This window comes from Pyrus communis, chromosome 6 (assembly GCF_041283825.1).
Source record: "Pyrus communis isolate YQ-2024b chromosome 6, ASM4128382v1, whole genome shotgun sequence".
Classification (NCBI taxonomy): domain Eukaryota; kingdom Viridiplantae; phylum Streptophyta; class Magnoliopsida; order Rosales; family Rosaceae; genus Pyrus; species Pyrus communis.
In genome coordinates this window covers 7,148,721-7,167,801 of record NC_142570.1, presented here as the reverse complement: position 1 = coordinate 7,167,801, position 19,081 = coordinate 7,148,721, and the positions used below count along the sequence as shown (strand labels likewise).

Here is a 19,081-nt window from a genome sequence, read left to right as displayed (position 1 = left end):
ACTTGTGGTACGTTTACGTAAGGGTAATCGAAATAAAAAAACGAAACTAAATTTCGATTGGAGTACTCCAGTATTTACTAAATATTGGGAATTAAAAATTCTAGTAGCATCCACACAAATTTTAGAATCCTACTCTAAAATTTGGAATAATTGGATTTTCTACAATTTGGAGAGAATTGAATTCCGGGTTGTTGGAGAAGGCGGAATAGATTTTTCCTCCCCGTTGTATTTCTTAAATTTCAAGATTGTCTTCTCATAAACCTAACGCCAAATTTTGTTCAATCAATAAAACACAAGTAAAAAATAATTAAATTTAAAGTTTTCTCACGAAATTAAAATAAAAGTTTTACCAAAAAATAAATCAAAATAAAAGAATTAGCATATAAAATAGGTTACTAGAATAGAAGCATTTTAGTAATCAAATTGATTCATTCCGATTAACATGAATTACTAAATAACTTTATATAGTTCAACATTATTTCTAAAAATTTAAATAAACAGTTTTAACAAAAATCCAATTCTAATTCCTCTCTGTATACGAATTCGTTAACCAGCCAGGTTCTGATTGTATTAGTATAAAACTAATCATTAAAGAGACAGCGACTATTAAAATGTTATTAGAGTGTTGAAAGGACTATAAAAACTAACAATCCAGTGATTGGCGGCCCAAAAGCCGAAAGCCTTTTAAAAGCAAAATAATAAAATCAGTCCTTTATTGTCATTGATTGAGAAGCAAACAAGGAATGCAAATCATCATCAAAAGGACAGCCAATATTTACACAACCCGAGACTCTACACTCTAATTTTTACACCCATCTGAAACACAAAGTGGGGATTTTCAGCCCATTATCTTTGAATATATATATATATATATATATATATATATATATCCATCAATATCAAGTTCCAAGCCTCAATAATATTCTGAGAATCTGAGGACCCCCGCCGTTCTTTTGTAGGTCAAATTGTATAAAACCAAAGATCCGCCTATATTATCTGCTTCCACTCCCCCTATTGAGCAGTACTGCATTCAGGGGTATCTCTCTCTATCTGAATTCATTATGTCATTGTTCAAGTTTCGATTTTTATGTGCTGAAATCCATAAATCCGATGTCTTTTCGATTACCCAGATCCTGAAATCGAGGGAGGGTTAGAGTTTTCAATGTTATCTCATTTGGGTTCTGTTGGATTGGATTGCATTGCATGTTTTGGATTTTCCTCTGTTTTTTTCTTCACTTTTTAGGTGAAGTTGCTTGATGGGTCTCGTGATTTTTGTTGGTTGTGTTAATGCACACGTTGCTCATGAGTATAAAGTTTTCTTGCTTGCAAGTTGGGTTTTTGAAAGATCAGTTTCCATAATTTATATGATTTTTATGTTTTGATTAAGGTACGCATTCTCTGTTTGTCTGCTTGCTTAAGATTGGTGTCCTTTGCTTTGCTTCCCACTGAAAGTTTTAAGATTTTGTTCTAATTTTTTTAGTTTAAGGACTTCGCTGACAGAGGATTGCTCAATCATACCCTCTCCTCTATATTGTTTCATGTTTGCCTCGTGATTTTTTTTCAGTTTATTCTTATGTATAATGTATCTGAATCGAATTTTCGTGATGAGGCGGTAGCTGTACTGTGTTTTTCTTCAACTAAGTAGGTAGTGGTTATTGTATAAGCATTAATGTTGCAGTGATGTATATTGTTTATGCTTCAGACGAATCATACCATATGTTTGTTGTCGAAAGGGTCACGGTGCTTGACGTACATGAAGGAGCACTGCCTAAAATGCTTCTACACAGAAAAATACCAATACAATTTTCAGTACTTTTCTCCTTTCAATTGTTTGTGGCTTGGCTTGATTCTTGTTGCAAATTTTTGGTTGTAAACTCCTTGCACTTTTGGCGTATGAGCTAATTTTCGGATTTGAAGTGCAGTATTTGTAGAAGCTGTTTATAATCTTATTGAACCTGTGATTATGATTTGTTTGGTAGACAAATGTACATTAAGTAGGTTGGATTTGGATATATGGAGGATGGTTGGGTAAATATCGGATTGAGCAGAGTGCATTACAACCTTTGTCTACAGTTGGAGTATTCTGTTAGGCGGCTGTTGTTCAAATAAACTAGTTAGGGAGGTTACATAAGAAAACACATATTTTCATTTGCTCCTATTGATTTTGAGGACAGCCAATGAGAAACTTGTTGAGGTGCTTGTTTTCTTTATATCGTTGTTGTTTGCTGTCTTGTATTCGTTGAGTTAGCTCTATGTTGTCTTTCTCCCGCTGTATTCTCAAACTTCTTTTTATTAATTAGCATGTGATTTGTATGTTTATATCTAACAAAGATTTACAGCATTTGCCTTATAAAATTGACTAAGGCCCCGTCTCTTTACATTTCTTGTTGCCTTTCAGATGGAAGCTCAAAATTCTGGGAATTCGCATATGATTGAAGTATGTGGTGATGTGCAAGATATGGATATGAACTTGGGTGGGAGAAAAATTTGTGGAGATGGACCATGCGGATTTTCAGATGCTAAAACCAGTTCCAAAGATGCACAGGAACGGTCAGCGTCCATGCGGAAGCTTTTGATAGCGGTTATCCTGTGTGTCATTTTCATGAGTGTGGAGGTTGTTGGGGGTATCAAAGCCAACAGTCTTGCAATTCTCACTGATGCGGCTCATTTATTGTCAGATGTTGCTGCATTTGCAATTTCTTTGTTCTCACTTTGGGCATCAGGATGGGAGGCAACTCCTCGTCAGTCTTACGGTTTCTTCCGGATTGAAATACTTGGTGCTCTTGTTTCCATTCAGATGATTTGGCTGCTTGCTGGGATCCTTGTTTATGAAGCCATTGCAAGACTTATCCATGACACTGGTGAAGTTCAAGGCTTTCTCATGTTTGTTGTTTCTGCGTTTGGTTTAGTGGTGAATATTGCCATGGCACTCTTATTAGGTCATGATCATGGGCATGATCACGGACATGGGCATGGCCACGGACATGGACATGGCCATGGTGGGCATGGTCATGGACATGGTGATCATAATCATAGTCATGAGGATCATGATGACACACATAACCATGGGATTACTGTGACCACACATCACTCTCATCATCATATTCATCATCATGAGGTGCACTCGAATCATGATGACAAACACCATCATACCGAGGTAGTTAACATCTCAGAACCTCTGCTCAGTCATAGCTCTGAAGGTGAAAAGAAACAAGTAGGCAAAAAGAAGCAACGAAACGTCAATCTGCAGGGGGCTTATCTTCATGTACTTGGCGATGCCATTCAGAGTATTGGAGTGATGATTGGTGGAGGGATTATCTGGTACAAGCCTGAGTGGAAGATTATTGATCTGATATGTACCCTTGTATTTTCAATAATCGTGCTGGCGACAACAATCCGGATGTTGAGGAACATTTTGGAGGTTCTGATGGAGAGTACTCCTAGAGAGATTGATGCCACAAAGATTGAGAAAGGTCTCTGCGAGATGGACGAGGTAGTTGCCATTCACGAGCTGCACATATGGGCAATAACTGTTGGGAAGGTGTTAATGGCTTGTCATGTTATCGTTAAGTCGGATGCTAATGCTGATGTGGTGCTGGAAAAGGTTATAGACTACATCAAGAGAGAATATAATATCAGTCATGTAACGATTCAGATAGAGCGACAGTAATGCTGGAGAGAGACGATTTGTCTATGCCCAACCGTTATAATTAGGTCAGTCGGGTGTTTTTAAGACTTCAATTTTTTCCCCACAGTTGACAGATCATAATCTGTTATCTCATTGGTTTGCTCTTAAGTTCCTTGTTTTAAAATCTACTTATCTCGTGAATGCATGAAAGTTTAGTATAATGTCTTTGAAACACAAAAGATTACAATAACGAAACATCTCCAACCGGAAACTGCATATTCTTAAAAAGCGGAACAAGCAACTCGAATGTCTGAAAATCCTGCTTCTTTTCCCAAACTTTTGTAATTCTCTCTGCTCTCCTTCCCCATCGCATTGGTATTCGTTAGGTACACATCAAACTGAAACAAACTTCTAGCAATTCTTCAGTATCATCAAGCATCGATCGTCATTTGCAGAAGTTGAAAGTTGTCGAAAGTGCAACCAGTCGAATGATATTGGGTTGCATCGATTTGAACACGAAACTAAAATGTAGGGGTAAGAGTAGTATAGAAAATTTTGACAAAAAGGATTATCTCATCCAAAGTAGATGTTTGCTTTTGAACATGCTCTATAAATAAGGAATTGAATAATTCTCAGAAACCTCACCTTCATGAAAATTGCATTGCCATTCGGAATCCTCACAAACATATCTCCTGCAGTGTGCTCTATACCTGAAGCAAAACTCTTCCGTAAGTTAGCAAAGCAAAGCGAACTACGAAGAGCTACACGAGATTGTCCGATGCTAACCAAAAGATTTACCTCATACTGCATTGGCACCTTTCAAGCCATTAACACCTTCCCAACAGTTAACACGAGATTGTCCGATGCTAACCATTTGAAAGATGCATCTTTCAAATGGTACCTGCAGAAATGGTGACATGAATATGACCGCACTGATGATGCAAAAGAAAAGAACATGTTCAGCTCTTTACCTGCAAATCATAGTCTGATATGTATACCGAAGTAATTCGTTTAAAAACCAAAAAGGAAAAAGTTTTGCACAAGTGTCAGACTGCAATCCGGGTTGTAGAGAGATCGAAGCTGAGAAGCTATTTGGGAAGGCAAAAGCAGGGCTCCGGGGCAATCTCTGTGTATGATGTCGAGCACACCAAACAATATGGCTGCTTTAAGCACCATGGGCAATACTGATCCGCTTACCAATTGCATTGCATATTGGGAGTGAGCTTCCTCTTCTCCATTAATGGTGGAGATTTTCAGCTGTTTTTTTCCTTCTTTTGGAGTTTCGATTTTTTGTTTGGAATACTGGTTTATATTGCTGTGAAAAATTATATAGACTTGAGAGGTGAAAAGGGTTTTCAACTTCATCAGATTCTGATATTCTTAGTTGCTAATTGAAGAATTTGTGACATGAGACTAATCTGTGTTACCTTCTGTCTTTCTGGGCTTGACTACACAATGTTTTTTTATTTCAAAGTCGGTTTTCTTCTAGAAAACAAAGAGATGTCGCGTATTTTCTTTTAATTAAAAGATCATGGATTTGTGGTTTTCTTGAACATTTCGTAAGCATGAGGTCTCAACTTTGACTTATGTATAAAACGAGTTCGATACTAAATTATTGTGGATGACCATTGTGTTTCTACCTCAAGTATTATAGTTGGCCCAAGCTCTAGGATTCTCACTCCCCCATTCACAGATGTTCTCATCTTATTTTCTTCTATTCCTTTAATGAGTTAAATAACTATTTATTGAGTTTGAATACTTGGATATTAACCAGAAACATAACACATGGTAATTCGTGATTGAACGGAGTAAGGAGCTCTTCAAGTCATGGCCTTGAGCCATATTCTCAAATAAAACTAATCGTTGTAGCAAATTCGAATCGACATCAATAATATCAACATCATAGTCATATTTTATAGATTGTAATTTGAATTCGTATATATATTAATGAACCTAAAAAAAAGCAAGAGTCGAAATAATTTCAATAAATATTCCAGATAAATAAAACAATTTTTAATGTAATATTTGCACTTAAAAAAAAAGACAAAACATGTTCATGTGGGTTTGAACAAGTCTAAGCAACATTCACTTTCAAGTCCTCTATTCCAGAATTTTTTAAAGTATTCAGCATAAGTGAAGTTCCTGAACATGGCTTGATGGTCATGGTTGATGAGCTCCTTGGCAGGCCCAATCATCGCATCTGGTGCTGGACAGTAGAAAGTTGGGATCGATATCCTCTCCGAATTACAATTTACCACGGCCCTATGCAGCACACTCTTGTACTTACCGTTGCTAATTACCTAATACCAAATAAAATGGTAAAAAAAAATTTTAAATTCAATTACAGTTTACTCATGTACATGTCACAAAAACTTTGTCCCTCTACTTGGACAAGTTTCACTTGCTAGGGATAAATGAGTTTAACCATCCCGAGCGTAATGCAACCATCTATTATTTCTCTCCTCATGTCAATTAGCTAATGGAAAAAAATCAAGATTTCACGCGCTGTGACAGGGATCAATTAGCTAATGGAAAATATTTTGGGGGATTTTTTTAATATGCTCTTAGAAATTCTATACACTAGATCATAGATGGTCTTTTGGCCATTAGATCCTTCATCGTGAATCCAGTAACTGAAATTTAAAGGCCAAAATTCTCGCTTAATAGGATACATCAAAACATAGTAAAATTTTCGATATTTAGACGGATATAATGTTTACCTGCATCATATCACCAATATTGACAATGAAGGTGTTGGGAATGGGGTTGACAGCAACCCACTTGCCATTTCTAAGGACCTGCAACCCAGGCACCTCATCTTGGAGAAGGATGGTAATTAGGTTAGCGTCCGTATGTCCAGGCAATCCATAAGTCAGCTCTGGCTGTGGACATGGTGGATAGTAATTCAAAGCCATATGTTGTCCTTGCTTTCCCAATGCCTTAACAATATAGTTCTTTTCCAAGCCCAAGCTCTCTGATATGCCCTCAAGCAATCTCAGCACTAATCCTCTCACACTTGTGCAGTACTCACCCACTTGCTCCCTGTGAACAAACAAAGTGCCAGCTCATTCAATTGTATGACTTAATTCATTAATAAAATAACTCTAACCTAGCAATGTTCTCTTGTCAGACTGTGAATTTAGATCATTAATTGGTTTTTTGTCAAGATCTCTAGTTCATATTCAATTTTGACAAGATGAGCATTTGTTTCGCAACGTGAGCCGACAAAAGAGCGCTACTTGAGATGATTACAAAAAGGCACCCCTATTTAACTAAGTTAATGAATTCAATTTGGATAATATGCTCTTGTTAGACTATGTATATCTGTTTAGATTTTGACAAATATAAGTCTGGTAAGAGAATGTTAGTCAATTTGAATATTTGAGTACTAACAGAAGACGATGAGAAAGAGGCACCCCCTATTTACCTGAACAACGGGGGATTGTTAGGCCATTCTTGGACATAGTCTTGAAGTGGGAAGCAATGCAGTCTAAGGAAGTCCCTCCAGTTGGACAATTTTTCAGTCCTGACATTGAAACTGGTGGAGAGCCTGGTGGTCTTAGAAGGGTCATCTGAGTACATCTTCAACCTCTCACGTTCTGGTAATTTGAAAAACTCTCTTGCTATACTCAACATGTTTTTGATCATTGTCTCTGGAACTCCATGATTTTTCACCTGGTAATAAAAAGGTTTGTGCATAATTTAGTTATTTTATATAATAAGACTAATAGTACTCATATACGTACTCAGACTAAACAAGTAATTAAGTATAAAGTGGTGGGATACACACACACACACACACATACAAGGAAAAACAAAGGCACTAAGCAACAGGCATGCAAAAGAAGAAAAATAGTGTGTCGAAATCATTTCCCGAAGTATATACATATGTGTGTGTGTGTGTTAATTATTACCAGGAAGAAACCATCAGTTTGGCATGCTAGACCAATTTGTTTGATAATATCAGAGTGCTTGGGGCCATGGAGGTCCTTGAGATCAATGAGAGGAATGGAGGAGGCATCTGATGTCTGAACATCAGTAAGATTTGGACGGTCGGAGAAGGGTCTGATGTAGTTTGAAGGGACATGGTTCACACCAGACATGAGGTCTGTGAGCAGTAGCTTTGTTGTGGAAGCCATTTTGCTTACGACTGAAGAGAAAAGTTGCAAAACTAAGGAAACTTGCAGGTTTAGTGAACGGGGGGCTTTGGATCCCTATCCCTTTTTATAGAATATGAAGAAAGCACTATTATATAGAAAATGTTTTTTTTCCCCAAAATTGTCACATTAGTTTAAGAACTATATATATATGCCTTGAAGGGTAATTGCTAGAGAGGTCAAATTTCTAAGTTAAATTTTGTAAATCAAACAACGTAAATATTGATGATTAAATTATTATTTAGGGTAAAGTACAAAAAATTACCTCAACTATTGGTCTCACGACACTTTCATACCTCATCTTACGAATTTCCCAGTTAAATGCTGACTTAGCTTGAATTAGGACCCACTTTCTATTCAAAAATTAACAAAATATTATTAAAAACTAAAAAAAATCATTTAATATTTTTTAAATATTAAAATAATAATAATAAAAAAAAAAAACCAAACAAAACTTCCCCTCTACGTGCCTTCTCTCTTCTCCCCCATTTTCATCTCCCTTCCTTTTCTTCCTACCTGCTGCAACCTAGAAAAAAGAAGGAAAAAAAAAAAAAAAAAAACAGAAAACAAAACTTTGTCCCTCCCCCCCTGGTCGTCCGGCGCCCTCTCTCTTCTCCCCCCATCTTCATCTCATTTCCCCTTCTTCCTACCTGCTACAACCTAGGAAAAAGAAAGAAAAAAAAAATTACACAAAACTTTGTCCCCCCCTGGGGGCGCCCTCTCTCTTCTCCACTATCTTCATCTTCTTTCCTCTTCTTCCCCCTATTTGCTGCAACCCAGAAAAAAAAAAAAAAAAAAAAACCAATTGTCTTTCCCTGCACCCACCCTCCACACCTAACCTCGCACCCACCCTCTTCCCTCCTCTACACACCCCACTTCTTAAATCCACACCCATTCCCCCCATTTTCTCCGCGCCTAGGTTCTCCACTCGCGGAATCGGCCTGGCAAACAGGATCTGGGGTTTTTTTTTTTTTTCTTCTTCTTCTTCTTCTTCTTCCTCCTCCTTCTTCTTTCTGGGTTGCAGGGGGTTTGATTTTTTTTTTTTGGGGGGGTGGGGGGTGGGGGCGAACTGGGTTGGGATAGAGTGTGGATCAAGCCACGTCAGCATTTAACTAACAAATTAAAGGCAGGCTAACGGAATGTATAACATTGACACAAATTCGTAAGATGAGGTATGACATTGTCAATTTTAAAAGATGAGGTATGAAAATGTCGTGACACCAATAGTTGAGGTAGTTTTTTGTATTTTACCCTATTATTTAAGTCTTGATTAACATGCTTATTTTTTATTTGTAACACATCATTTGGTTTGTGAATTTAATTTTAAAATTTAATCTCCCTAATATTATCCGTGCTTTGATACATGAAAAGTTTAGGAAAAAAAAAAAATTCAAATATACATAAAATTATAGAAGTCAACGTCAGATTATTACTTGTATAATTATAAAGCTCCGCTGAGCAATTGTTTAGCTTGTGAAACATGATTTAGCTCATCAACTCTTTAATCTTTATCGTGCTGCAACAAAAAATTTCGCATCAATCTTGCCGATGATTTAGCTCATCAACTCTTTAATCTTTATCGTGCTGCAACAAAAAAGTTCGCATCAATCTTGCCGTCTCATGTGAGCTCACTTTCTGCTGCTGGTATAGTACATGTGATAGTTTAAGAACATGCCTCTCACGTTCAACACTACAAAATGCCATACATAATTTATTGTGTGTTGTACATTTGAGTGTAATTTTTTCTTGTATCTCTCTTCACGTGTTTTACATAAATTAAATTGACGAAAACAAATTATTTTTTTATTTAGTTGAAGTATAGTTTATTTTCTCTCTTATTATGTAATATATCTTTATATCTAAGCTATCATAAACATATGCTCCTTCATCATAGAGTACATCTGTTTCTCATATCTATCTCATGACATAACGTAGTGTGTCTATCTCGTCTATACTAACCATTTGCCCTTTCTCTATAAAGATATAGCAATGCAAAGAAACCATTAGTTAAAAAGATGTATGCTGTACGTGTCTCTCCGTTCCGTGAGTTGCGTTTAGATGTTCGGCCCCAAAAAATGAGTTGGGTTTAGTTGTTCTAGTTGTCAGGTCGGCATGCACCAACCGGTGCTGACACATGTGATGTAGATCCACCAACTTCTCACTGGAGTAGAGGCAGATTTATGTGATGCTATGTCATTCATTAATGCGATTTGTTTGCTTAAAGGAATATTCAATTTAAGACTTTTTAGTTAAAATAGTTCATGAGATTTGCATAACACATAACTTTGATTCCTGAGATTTAAAATCAATAGAAGTGATCTCATTGTCCACCATCCATTATTTTGGTCATTCTGTTAAAAAACTCCGTTAAGTTAAGGGTATAACACATAACTTTGGTATCGGAGATTTGCATACCACATAATTTTGGTCATGAGATTTGCATAACACATAACTTTGGTCTCTGAGATTGTACACCATCCATCATTTTGGTCATTCCATGAAAAAGCTTAGGGACCACTTAACAGAGATTTTTAATGGAATGACCAAAATAATGGATGGTGAACAATCTTAGGGACCATTTCTATTGATTTTAAATCTCAGGGACCAAAGTTATGTTATGAAAATCTCAGGGACCATTTTGGCTAAAAAGTCTCAATTTAATAGAAAAGAAATGTGAAGGAGATTTTTTTTATTAATTCTCTATACCTCATAGTTTAACGTCAATTCTCGTGTTAATATTGTAAATATTCTGTCAGAAACATGAAGCAACAAAAAATTCATAAATAATCTTACTTTAAGAAAATCTTCTTAACATTTCTCGTAAATAAAATGCAGTAAGGGAAATAGAAGGATGAACTACTTTTTAAATTGAAATAGTACTAACCTTTTTAAATGAGGATTAGATGTGGGGTTCACACTACATTAAACTTTAACGATCTAAACCGTTTATTTTGTCATTCTCGATTTATAGATCATCCTTGCAAAAAGTCAATTCAATCCAAACTCATTTGCCTATAATTATTAAGATAAAATTTCATTGTTTCTTATATAACAAAGTATTCGTTAATTTCTTTGAACTCAATTAGATGTCTTAAACATTTCCGATTTGGCTAATATTTTGCAAGGATGATCTATAAGGTGCAACTTGAAAAATAAACGGTTCAAATCATTAAAATTCGATGTGGTGTAAATCCTACAACTAATCCCTATTTTTATAAAAAAAATAAAAATAGAAATCTCTTCGCTTAAAGATTTTCTATAACACACACATATAAAACAACATAATTTCATTTCAATCAGATGTCATATTTGACAGTTTTGTTTTGATATGAGGAAACATACGGCTGAAAATATTAAATTCAATTTACATAGTTTTGTTTTTTTATTATTTTGAAAGCTTAAGAAAAAGTTGAATAAAAGTGCATGATTTTAGAGACATGTCTTTCTTTCCGTCTCAAATTTTTTTTCACACAAATTGTAGCATGCGTGGTAATATGTGGAACTGTAATCAGTTAACAATTTAATTACGTAATTATTTTATTTTGCAGGTGAAGGAGTTTGAATTTAAAACGTCTTATATAATGAATCAATAATCAATCAATTAAAGTTTCCAAAAAAAGAAATCAATCAATTAATTAAACGAATGAATGTCCCAAAATCAATAATATTGGGCCGGCAGTAGAGAGTTGGCAGAAGAAATGGACAACAAAAATAGAAAAATGAGTTGGCAGAAGAAATGGACAACAAAAATAGTGACAGAAGAAACACGTATCAATGCGTTGGCACCGCCATCCCCATCGGTGACAGATGAGAGTGAAGTGTTTGATGAGATTTGAATTCTATACGGATCTAAATTGTGAGGATCCCATCGGTGACAGATGACAGTGAAGTGTTTGATGGGATTTGAAATCTATCCAGATCTAAATTGTGAGGATTATAGGATCTTCAAATTCTAGTCATTCATCGTACATTATGTAGTCCGAAATCATTTGAATTTTTTTATTTAAAATTAAACAAAAACAGTGCCTAACAAAAATTAAACGCGCGATGTACGATGAAAGGGTAGAATGTGAGAGTTCATATGATCCTCACAAAGAGGATCATGAGAGGATCCTCATCCCTAGTGCATCACGAAGAATAAACAAAATGACGTGGAAATTGATAATTAAATATTAATTAACATATTTATATTTTTATAAGAAATACATCATTTAATTTAAAATTTTAGGATCCAAAACCTTACCAACAAGAAAATAATTAGGCTCTCCCATTCAAAAGAAAAAAAAAAGAAAATAATTGGGGTGGCCCACACTTAATCGTAGTCAGAATCTAATTACCATGACAAGCTAATCAGCTCTGTCAGCGGTAATGAATGAGGTAATCAAAGTGACATCACAATATCAAACGTCATTCCCAACCACTCCATGATGTAAACCAAAATAAAAGTAAAACAGAGACAGAGAAATGAGACCAAAAAAATAGAGGATGTGATCCTTTTGGTTTAAACCATTGTTCGAAGAGGAACGATATGGATAGCAAAATTCGATTTCACGTTTTGTCGATCTTATTGACATATAGACTAAAATTTGCACATATTTTTATTTTATTAATGAATGATGTCATTGTAACGATATATGTGTCATGCATATTTTCTTGTTCAGTCACTTATAAGCATCAAATTGTGAGGAATGAGGATCAATCAGCAAAGGCCAGAATCAAAGCAATTGCATATACATGTACCGACACGACTGATCCTAGCACTGCCCTAGTTGTATATTGGTTCGTTGGGGTATTAGTACATTCAAAAGTTTTCGAGCCAACTTTAAAGCAAAAAATCATAGGTTTTCTTTTCAGCCACAAGATCAGAGTTTATTAGGTAAAAGAAAAAAGAAACGTTAGGTAACACCAAACCCAATGGATGCACAGAAGTTGGTAATCCGTTACTTATGCATTAGTTGTATAGTTTTAGCATATCAATCAACAGAACTTCCAACCGAGCAGATAGATCTAAATCAATATGGAAAGAGGACGTGCGACGGAGGAAGAGAGTCTCAATAGCTAAAATTCAAGTACAAAAATCCGCAAGTAATGTGAATCGAACATCTGTTCCAATGAAAATATTATCTTCGAGATACAATACAAATCGAAAGCAATTTTCTCTGGAAACATCGACCTGCGTCAAGAAAGCAATTTACACCCCGTAATCTCATTGGGATGCACTAAAGAGAGCTTTACTGATGATGCCAGTGGCCTCAATGTAGCGATCCATACATCTAGAGATGCAGCTACTCTCACTCCCACCTATGCTTGTTCCCGGTTTTGTGATGCACTTATCAAAGCATTTTGACCTCAGAGTCTGAAAAATGGAAAACGGTTTGGGAGAAGAAAAGACAGCGAAAGAAAAGAGGTACTAGCATATAGAAAAACACTAAGAACACGAAGAAGTTTATTTGGTATTCAATACCGTGACAAATAACACCGCCTGTAAATTTGGTACAGAAAACATATGATGGCGTGACAATGTTTTAAGACCTTGAAAGGTCCTCATCTCTAAGCATATGCATACACATGGAGATATACGAAACACTCACCGACCATCACATTCATCTAAGCTATCTATGTAGGAACACATTCACATGCAGTTTGGTGGGGGATTTGCCCACAACCGAGATTGCAAGTAAATACATAGTTCACGTCCAACATTAGGGAACTTTTCCTACGGTAACTTCCCAAGAATATGCAACTCATATTTAATATGACACCTCAGGAACATATGCATACGTGTACGCTGCATATGTGTCTGTCTTAATCAGCTCATAGCCTAGGCTTGGAAAACACAAGGAAAATCAGAGGGGAAAAGAAATATAGGCAGGATGAGCAGCATTTGCTATTGAACAATACTTGGATACTTAAAGGAGGAGTAGGAGTTCCTAAACAAAATTGTTTGTTGCCGATTCATGAACTTTGTGTCTATGATCGGAACCATTCATATTATAAATCACTCTATATAGATCACCAACGAAAAAAATCAATTAAAAATAAGGTCGTTTAATCATTGAATTGTATAAAAACAGATGAACATAATTGGCAAAAGCATTACAAACCGTCTATGTATTTGCTACAATACATTGACTAAACGACCTTAGTTTTAATTCATTTTTTTTGCAGAGATATCTTTACAAAGTGATTCGTAATGTGAACGTTTCGATCACAAGCACAAAGCTCTATAATTCGAACACGAAGAGTTTTTGAGTAGGAGTTCCTACTCAATCTTGAGTAGCCAAACAATAACCAACCTATGTTTGGATAACGGGATTTCAAAATACCAAGGAACTTTAGAATCAATTGTTAAAAAGCACTGCAAGAGGACTACCGATGAACTAATCAAGCACTATCAAGCACTACAATGTTACTACTAAAACACTACAAAGAAACTAAACAAAAGACTTTCAATGGAACTTTGAAAGTTCTACAGTGTATTGCATAGTCACTAACAATTTTTTTTAATGCATTCCTAACAAATTTAGATTAAGTTTCCAGGAACTTTATAGTCCCTCGTTCAAACATAGGGTGTCCCTATACCACGCATCAAACAAATAGCCAGACAACCTCACCCCGAACAACTAGCATCAAAAGAACAACAATTTATACCTTAATGCCTCTACATTTGCAGTTTTAAACTGATATTACGAATTCCGTACCCCAATCAATTACACATCAAACAAAAGAAGGTAAGCATTCTAAAACAATCACAAAACAAGTGAACAACATAATCAATTAATTTGTAACCCAACGCAAAGATTAAATCTTTACAAATAAACCCAATACAAAACATAATGATTTAACTTTAAAACCCCCATAAATTGAAGAAATAGAGAAAGAAGTACCTCAAGGAACTCCTCGGCATAAGCCTGAGCAAGCTGGTTCTTAAGCTGGTCCTTAAAGGCGTCAGGGTTGAATTGGCCTGAAGAGCCGCCTGACGGTGATGAAAACGAGTCCATATCTGACTAATTGTTCTCCTCTCGCCTCCACAACCCACAGAGACAGGCAACCCTGTATAAATCCTCTCTTCTAAAACCCTACACAACCCAACCCCCCTATTCGGTGCTATTTCTATTTGCCCCTGTTTCGACAGATTTTGGAGTTTGGGCCCAAAATATGCTTTTCGGAAATCTGATTGCTTCTGGTTCAAGGCCTAATCTTTCTACCTTCGGCCCTATTGGGTTTGAATGTTTATTTAAGCCCTCTAAGGTCCATTGTTAAGTTTTCAATTAGTGGGTCGAAACCCGAAAGTCTTTATTGATAGGAGGAAGAAAGTTTGAATTCGGAACATAGTAGGTTGAACTGTTAAGAGAATGAGAATTTTCTCTGGATTTTCTTTGTGAGGATCTCAGAAATCCATTAATAGTGTCCATTCGTCGTACATCGTGCGGTCAAAAATCATTTTAAAATTTTTATTTACAATTGAACACAAATAATATCTGACAAAAACTGGCAATATAATTTACAATGAACGGATACAATTAAATGATACTTTAAATCCTCACAAAGAGAATCCATAGAGGATCCTCATTCGGTTGAAGAGACATACTTTAACCACTGGAGCAATCATCAAAAGTCTATTTCGTTGTTGGGACAACTTAAAAAGCAAGATGATATAATGTTGTATTATTATCAATTCATGTCACCGGTGAGGATCCAAGTGGCATCCAAGAGAAGCATTCTTGAATAATTAATCGTAGGATTCTCCCTTCTATTGACAAATGATTTTTATGATGAATGCTCACATTTTGATACGTCTTATTTTTATTGGCTTTTAATCATTAGAAATCTGTAAACTACAAAATATGGTTGGAATAGTTTTGCAAGGAGTTCCAAATGTCATTTTAGCGGAAGATTAACATAAACTAGAGCATGATTGAAATGCTTTTATAAGATCAGGGGAAGCATCAATTCTTACCTTTTTAGCTTATGCGGGGGTGTATTCAATTGAGATCTTTAAAGATTTTAATGATTTATAAATTCATGAATTTTGATGGAGTTTAATAAATTTATGTACCATTTTATTTGAATTTTTTCAAAATTTCAAGGAGAGAGGTAAGATTTGAGAATGCATAAAATACACTACGAAATCTCTCAAATTCCCTTGAATTCCCCATCTTTAAAATCCTTTAAAATTAATTTTTAATTGAATACACTTGGAATGTTATACTCTCTTTTAAAATCCTAATTGAATATACCTAAAGTTTCAGATAATCACTAAAAATCCGGACTAAATACACCTAGATTTGTAAAAAGAAAATTTCTGAAAATTCTAGTTGAATACACCTCAGTTTTTTAGATTTTTTTAATTACAGACACAATTGGGTCATTAGTACTACAGTCAACTGGCCTTCACTTGTAACTGAGAGGGTAGTAGGTATTAGACTTTTAGGTATTACTTGTCTCTTGTAAGCGGGACATCCATCTTAAGCTTGACTCTCCTAATAGATACACCCCCATGAGCTTTGGCAATGTTGTTGATCAATTCCATAATAAGTACTGTTTTACCCACTCCAGCTTTAGAAAGATTGAAGGATTGAAGCTAAAGATGAAAATTTTCAAGTGTTTTACTCTATCAGCTTATTGTATGACTTAACTTAAATCTTCACTTCCCATTATGCTTGTATCAAAATAATTTATAGACACAAGTGGAAGTTTGAGACAAAAGAAAACTTGGGCTTTAGGCTTGTAATTCAATCCCAATTGTCAGCCCGCTATAATGGGTTTGATATTTTGTTTCGACGCATCCCAAACTGTCCTCTTCGTAAACCCTGACACTATACACCGAGACGTCAAAACCTAAACACGATCTCATCCATTATTTAAGCCCCCAAATTAAGCATTCAGAAAATTATTTGCAGCTAAATTAGTGCTTGATTACAACTTCTGCTTATATGTTGGTTAACAAATCACTTCAAATCTATTTTGGCCCACAAAAAAGAAAAAGAAAAAAAAGAAGATCCCGTATCTGCAATGTAAATTAGGATTGCTGCTCGATCAACCTTTCGGTCTTTCTGTTTGTTTAATCATTTCGAGCTGTATTTAGATGCAAAAAAATTGATAGCACATTACTTTACTACTTCCTTTAAGATGAAGATGCAGATGAATCATGCATGTAAGACATGTGAGAGAGAGAGAGAGAGAGAGAGAGAGAGAGGAGGAAGATGCATCATGTAAGGCATGATAGCTGCTAACGGGAGGGTAGAGTGAGATTGGCCTGCTTAACTGGGTGGTCCAATATTCAAGTTTCTGAGAGGCATTGTCCTATAAATCTATCACTCTACAACAACATGCATCAAATACTACTAGCTCATGATAATTACACAGTTGCTATATAATTGCATTTTCTTTTCATCAGTCCATGCATGCATACAGTTAGTACAAATATATATACTGAATGAGAATAAAGGGTATTAAATTGGCTGGTGAGGATAGGATAAGACGAGAGAGATGCGAGGATGTAAGGTAAAAAAGTCTCACACTGATGAAATGAGAAACTTTTCAAGAACTTATAAGAAGTTGGGCTACTCTTCATATTGCTAATTGGTTTAATGGTGGAACCTCAACTTTCTTTATGTTGACGTAACAGGTTGGTCCACGTGTGAAGCCTAACGGTTGCACGTGCTCCATGTCACTCAACTCATGTTGTCCACGTGTTTGACTTGAAAGTTCTCTAGAAGTGAGAAGACGTGTAAGGATATGAAGGTAAAAAGTCCCACATTGATGAAAGAAGAAACCTTGGAAAGACTTATGTCCTAGAAAGGAGAAACCTTGCAAAAGCATCGAAGAGATTGGATTACTTTTTATGTTATCGATTGGTTTTATAATGTAACATCAACTTTTTCAAAGAGAGAGGGAGTGTGTGCGCGTTTGTATTGTACGTGTAGTCCAGCTAAAAAGCTTCATATGGACGCATATGATACATATAGTCACGTCACTGTTTGAACATGAAGGGTAATTAAGGTCGTGCCAAGAATTATATTTTGTGTCATCAATGTGAAGGAACCACATCTTAGAAATTGGGAAAGTGACGAAGGGAAACGAATTAACTATATTTTGGTCTAATTTATGATTTTTGGGTATTTGATTACATATTTCAAAGGCAAACTAACACTTTTTTTTTTAATTTTAATTATATATATATTAATAAACATGTTTAAAAGTTAAGAAGTGAAACAATTTATGTATTCTATTTAAGTCAACAAAAAGGAACTCAAGAATCAATACAAAAAAAAAAAAAAACACACACACACACACTTTTCAGAGGAAAGGATTCCGCCGAGCCGAATAAAGTTTCGTTGGGCAAATAATAATTTTTGGCAGTGAATCAAAATAATTTCAATTCACATTCCTTGTAGGTAACATGTAATTTGATTTTTTTTTTTTTTCTGTATGCTCTTAACAAAAATCATGAACCGATGGATCAGAAGATAACAGTAGTACTGACCCAACCTAATATGATCCCAAGTCCCGCAACCCTATAAACCCTAACCCTAGGTCTAGAGTGGGGTGAAGAGAAAGGGAAAAGGAGAGGAGAAGAGAGGGAAAATTTTGATAAAGGTATAAATAAGTACAGGTAAGGCTTAACGAGAGGCATGAGATCAAACCCTATAAAAGCTTAGGTATTGATCTTTGTCAATGGGTGCTTAGGGTTAGGGGCTCTACTAGTAACTCCAACGAGTGAGACATCATAGTCTAGTCCCCCATCCCTCTGCACAATATTGGTTCATTTACATTGATATGCATGCAAGCTAGCTAGCTGGTGCTCTGGGGAAAACACAAATTCATTTTATGGCTGGGACTATGTGCAATGCCTAGCTATATATAAACATTTTATTACCTACATTTTATTTACTTATTTTGTTTCCTTTTCGATTCATTTCTAAGATGTTGAAAATAACCTACTTTAAGGGTTGGGGTGTGGCCTTTCTTTCTTTTTCAGATTTTAGCTAACCAGACCGATCATATGTTGCAATTTTATAAATATTCCAAACAGTATGATTATGGTATGTTTTCGAACTATCCCTTTAGATTGACAAGAATTTTTGGTGTGTGACGACAACATCACATGACGTGTTATGGGATTGATAGCCAACAGATTTATCATTTGGGGTATATTTTAAATAAGGATAAATTGCACAAACGACACTTAAACTTTTCCAACTTTGACTACCACATAACCTAATTTTTATTTTAAATTAATTAACTACCCAAACTTTATATTGTGTTGCAATCCGCTGCCCAGCTCTTTTCA

General features: G+C 35.5%; 4 protein-coding genes across 5 annotated transcripts; 1 reads left to right on the top strand and 3 right to left on the bottom strand.

The window, feature by feature from the left end:
- The first annotated feature begins 838 nt into the window (after positions 1 to 838).
- LOC137710602 (metal tolerance protein A2) lies at positions 839 to 6,672 on the top strand. Its single transcript, XM_068449671.2, has 2 exons — positions 839 to 1,036; positions 2,399 to 6,672. Exon 2 carries the CDS (start codon positions 2,399 to 2,401, stop codon positions 3,668 to 3,670), a length of 1,272 nt encoding a protein of 423 aa, XP_068305772.2. The 5' UTR covers positions 839 to 1,036; the 3' UTR covers positions 3,671 to 6,672.
- LOC148696198 (O-methyltransferase 13-like) lies at positions 3,802 to 4,993 on the bottom strand. The gene is given in 3 exon segments (XM_088695159.1): positions 3,802 to 4,149; positions 4,274 to 4,444; positions 4,643 to 4,993. Coding segments are annotated over 3 exon segments (762 nt in total). The 3' UTR covers positions 3,802 to 3,909.
- LOC137710604 (protein DMR6-LIKE OXYGENASE 2) lies at positions 5,540 to 7,992 on the bottom strand. 2 transcript variants are annotated; one of them, XM_068449672.2, is made up of 4 exons: positions 7,543 to 7,992; positions 7,056 to 7,303; positions 6,349 to 6,670; positions 5,540 to 5,928 (listed from the first exon to the last, which is right to left on the bottom strand). In XM_068449672.2, the coding sequence occupies exons 1-4, from the start codon at positions 7,765 to 7,767 to the stop codon at positions 5,683 to 5,685; spliced, it is 1,041 nt and encodes a 346-aa protein (XP_068305773.1). In that variant the 5' UTR covers positions 7,768 to 7,992; the 3' UTR covers positions 5,540 to 5,682. The 2 variants fall into 2 exon arrangements, with proteins under 2 accessions (XP_068305773.1, XP_088551787.1); XM_088695661.1 differs by having other exon boundaries at positions 7,056 to 7,306; positions 7,546 to 7,858.
- Positions 7,993 to 12,816: 4,824 nt separating this feature from the next.
- LOC137710950 (uncharacterized) lies at positions 12,817 to 14,876 on the bottom strand. Its single transcript, XM_068450119.2, has 2 exons — positions 14,673 to 14,876; positions 12,817 to 13,141 (listed from the first exon to the last, which is right to left on the bottom strand). Exons 1-2 carry the CDS (start codon positions 14,784 to 14,786, stop codon positions 12,992 to 12,994), a joined length of 264 nt encoding a protein of 87 aa, XP_068306220.1. The 5' UTR covers positions 14,787 to 14,876; the 3' UTR covers positions 12,817 to 12,991.
- Between the last annotated feature and the right edge of the window lie 4,205 nt (positions 14,877 to 19,081).

Coding starts and splice junctions, on each gene's coding strand:
- LOC137710950 (XM_068450119.2), bottom strand. CDS start 14,786: ATGGACTCGTTTTCATCACCGTCAGGCGGCTCTTCAGGCCAATTCAAC. Junction 13,142..14,672: donor ATGCCGAGGAGTTCCTTGAG/GTACTTCTTTCT, acceptor TCCATTTTTCAG/ACTCTGAGGTCAAAATGCTT.
- LOC137710602 (XM_068449671.2), top strand. CDS start 2,399: ATGGAAGCTCAAAATTCTGGGAATTCGCATATGATTGAAGTATGTGGT.
- LOC137710604 (XM_068449672.2), bottom strand. CDS start 7,767: ATGGCTTCCACAACAAAGCTACTGCTCACAGACCTCATGTCTGGTGTG. Junction 6,671..7,055: donor AACAATCCCCCGTTGTTCAG/GTAAATAGGGGG, acceptor GTTTGTTCACAG/GGAGCAAGTGGGTGAGTACT. Junction 5,929..6,348: donor ATATTGGTGATATGATGCAG/GTAAACATTATA, acceptor ATTTGGTATTAG/GTAATTAGCAACGGTAAGTA.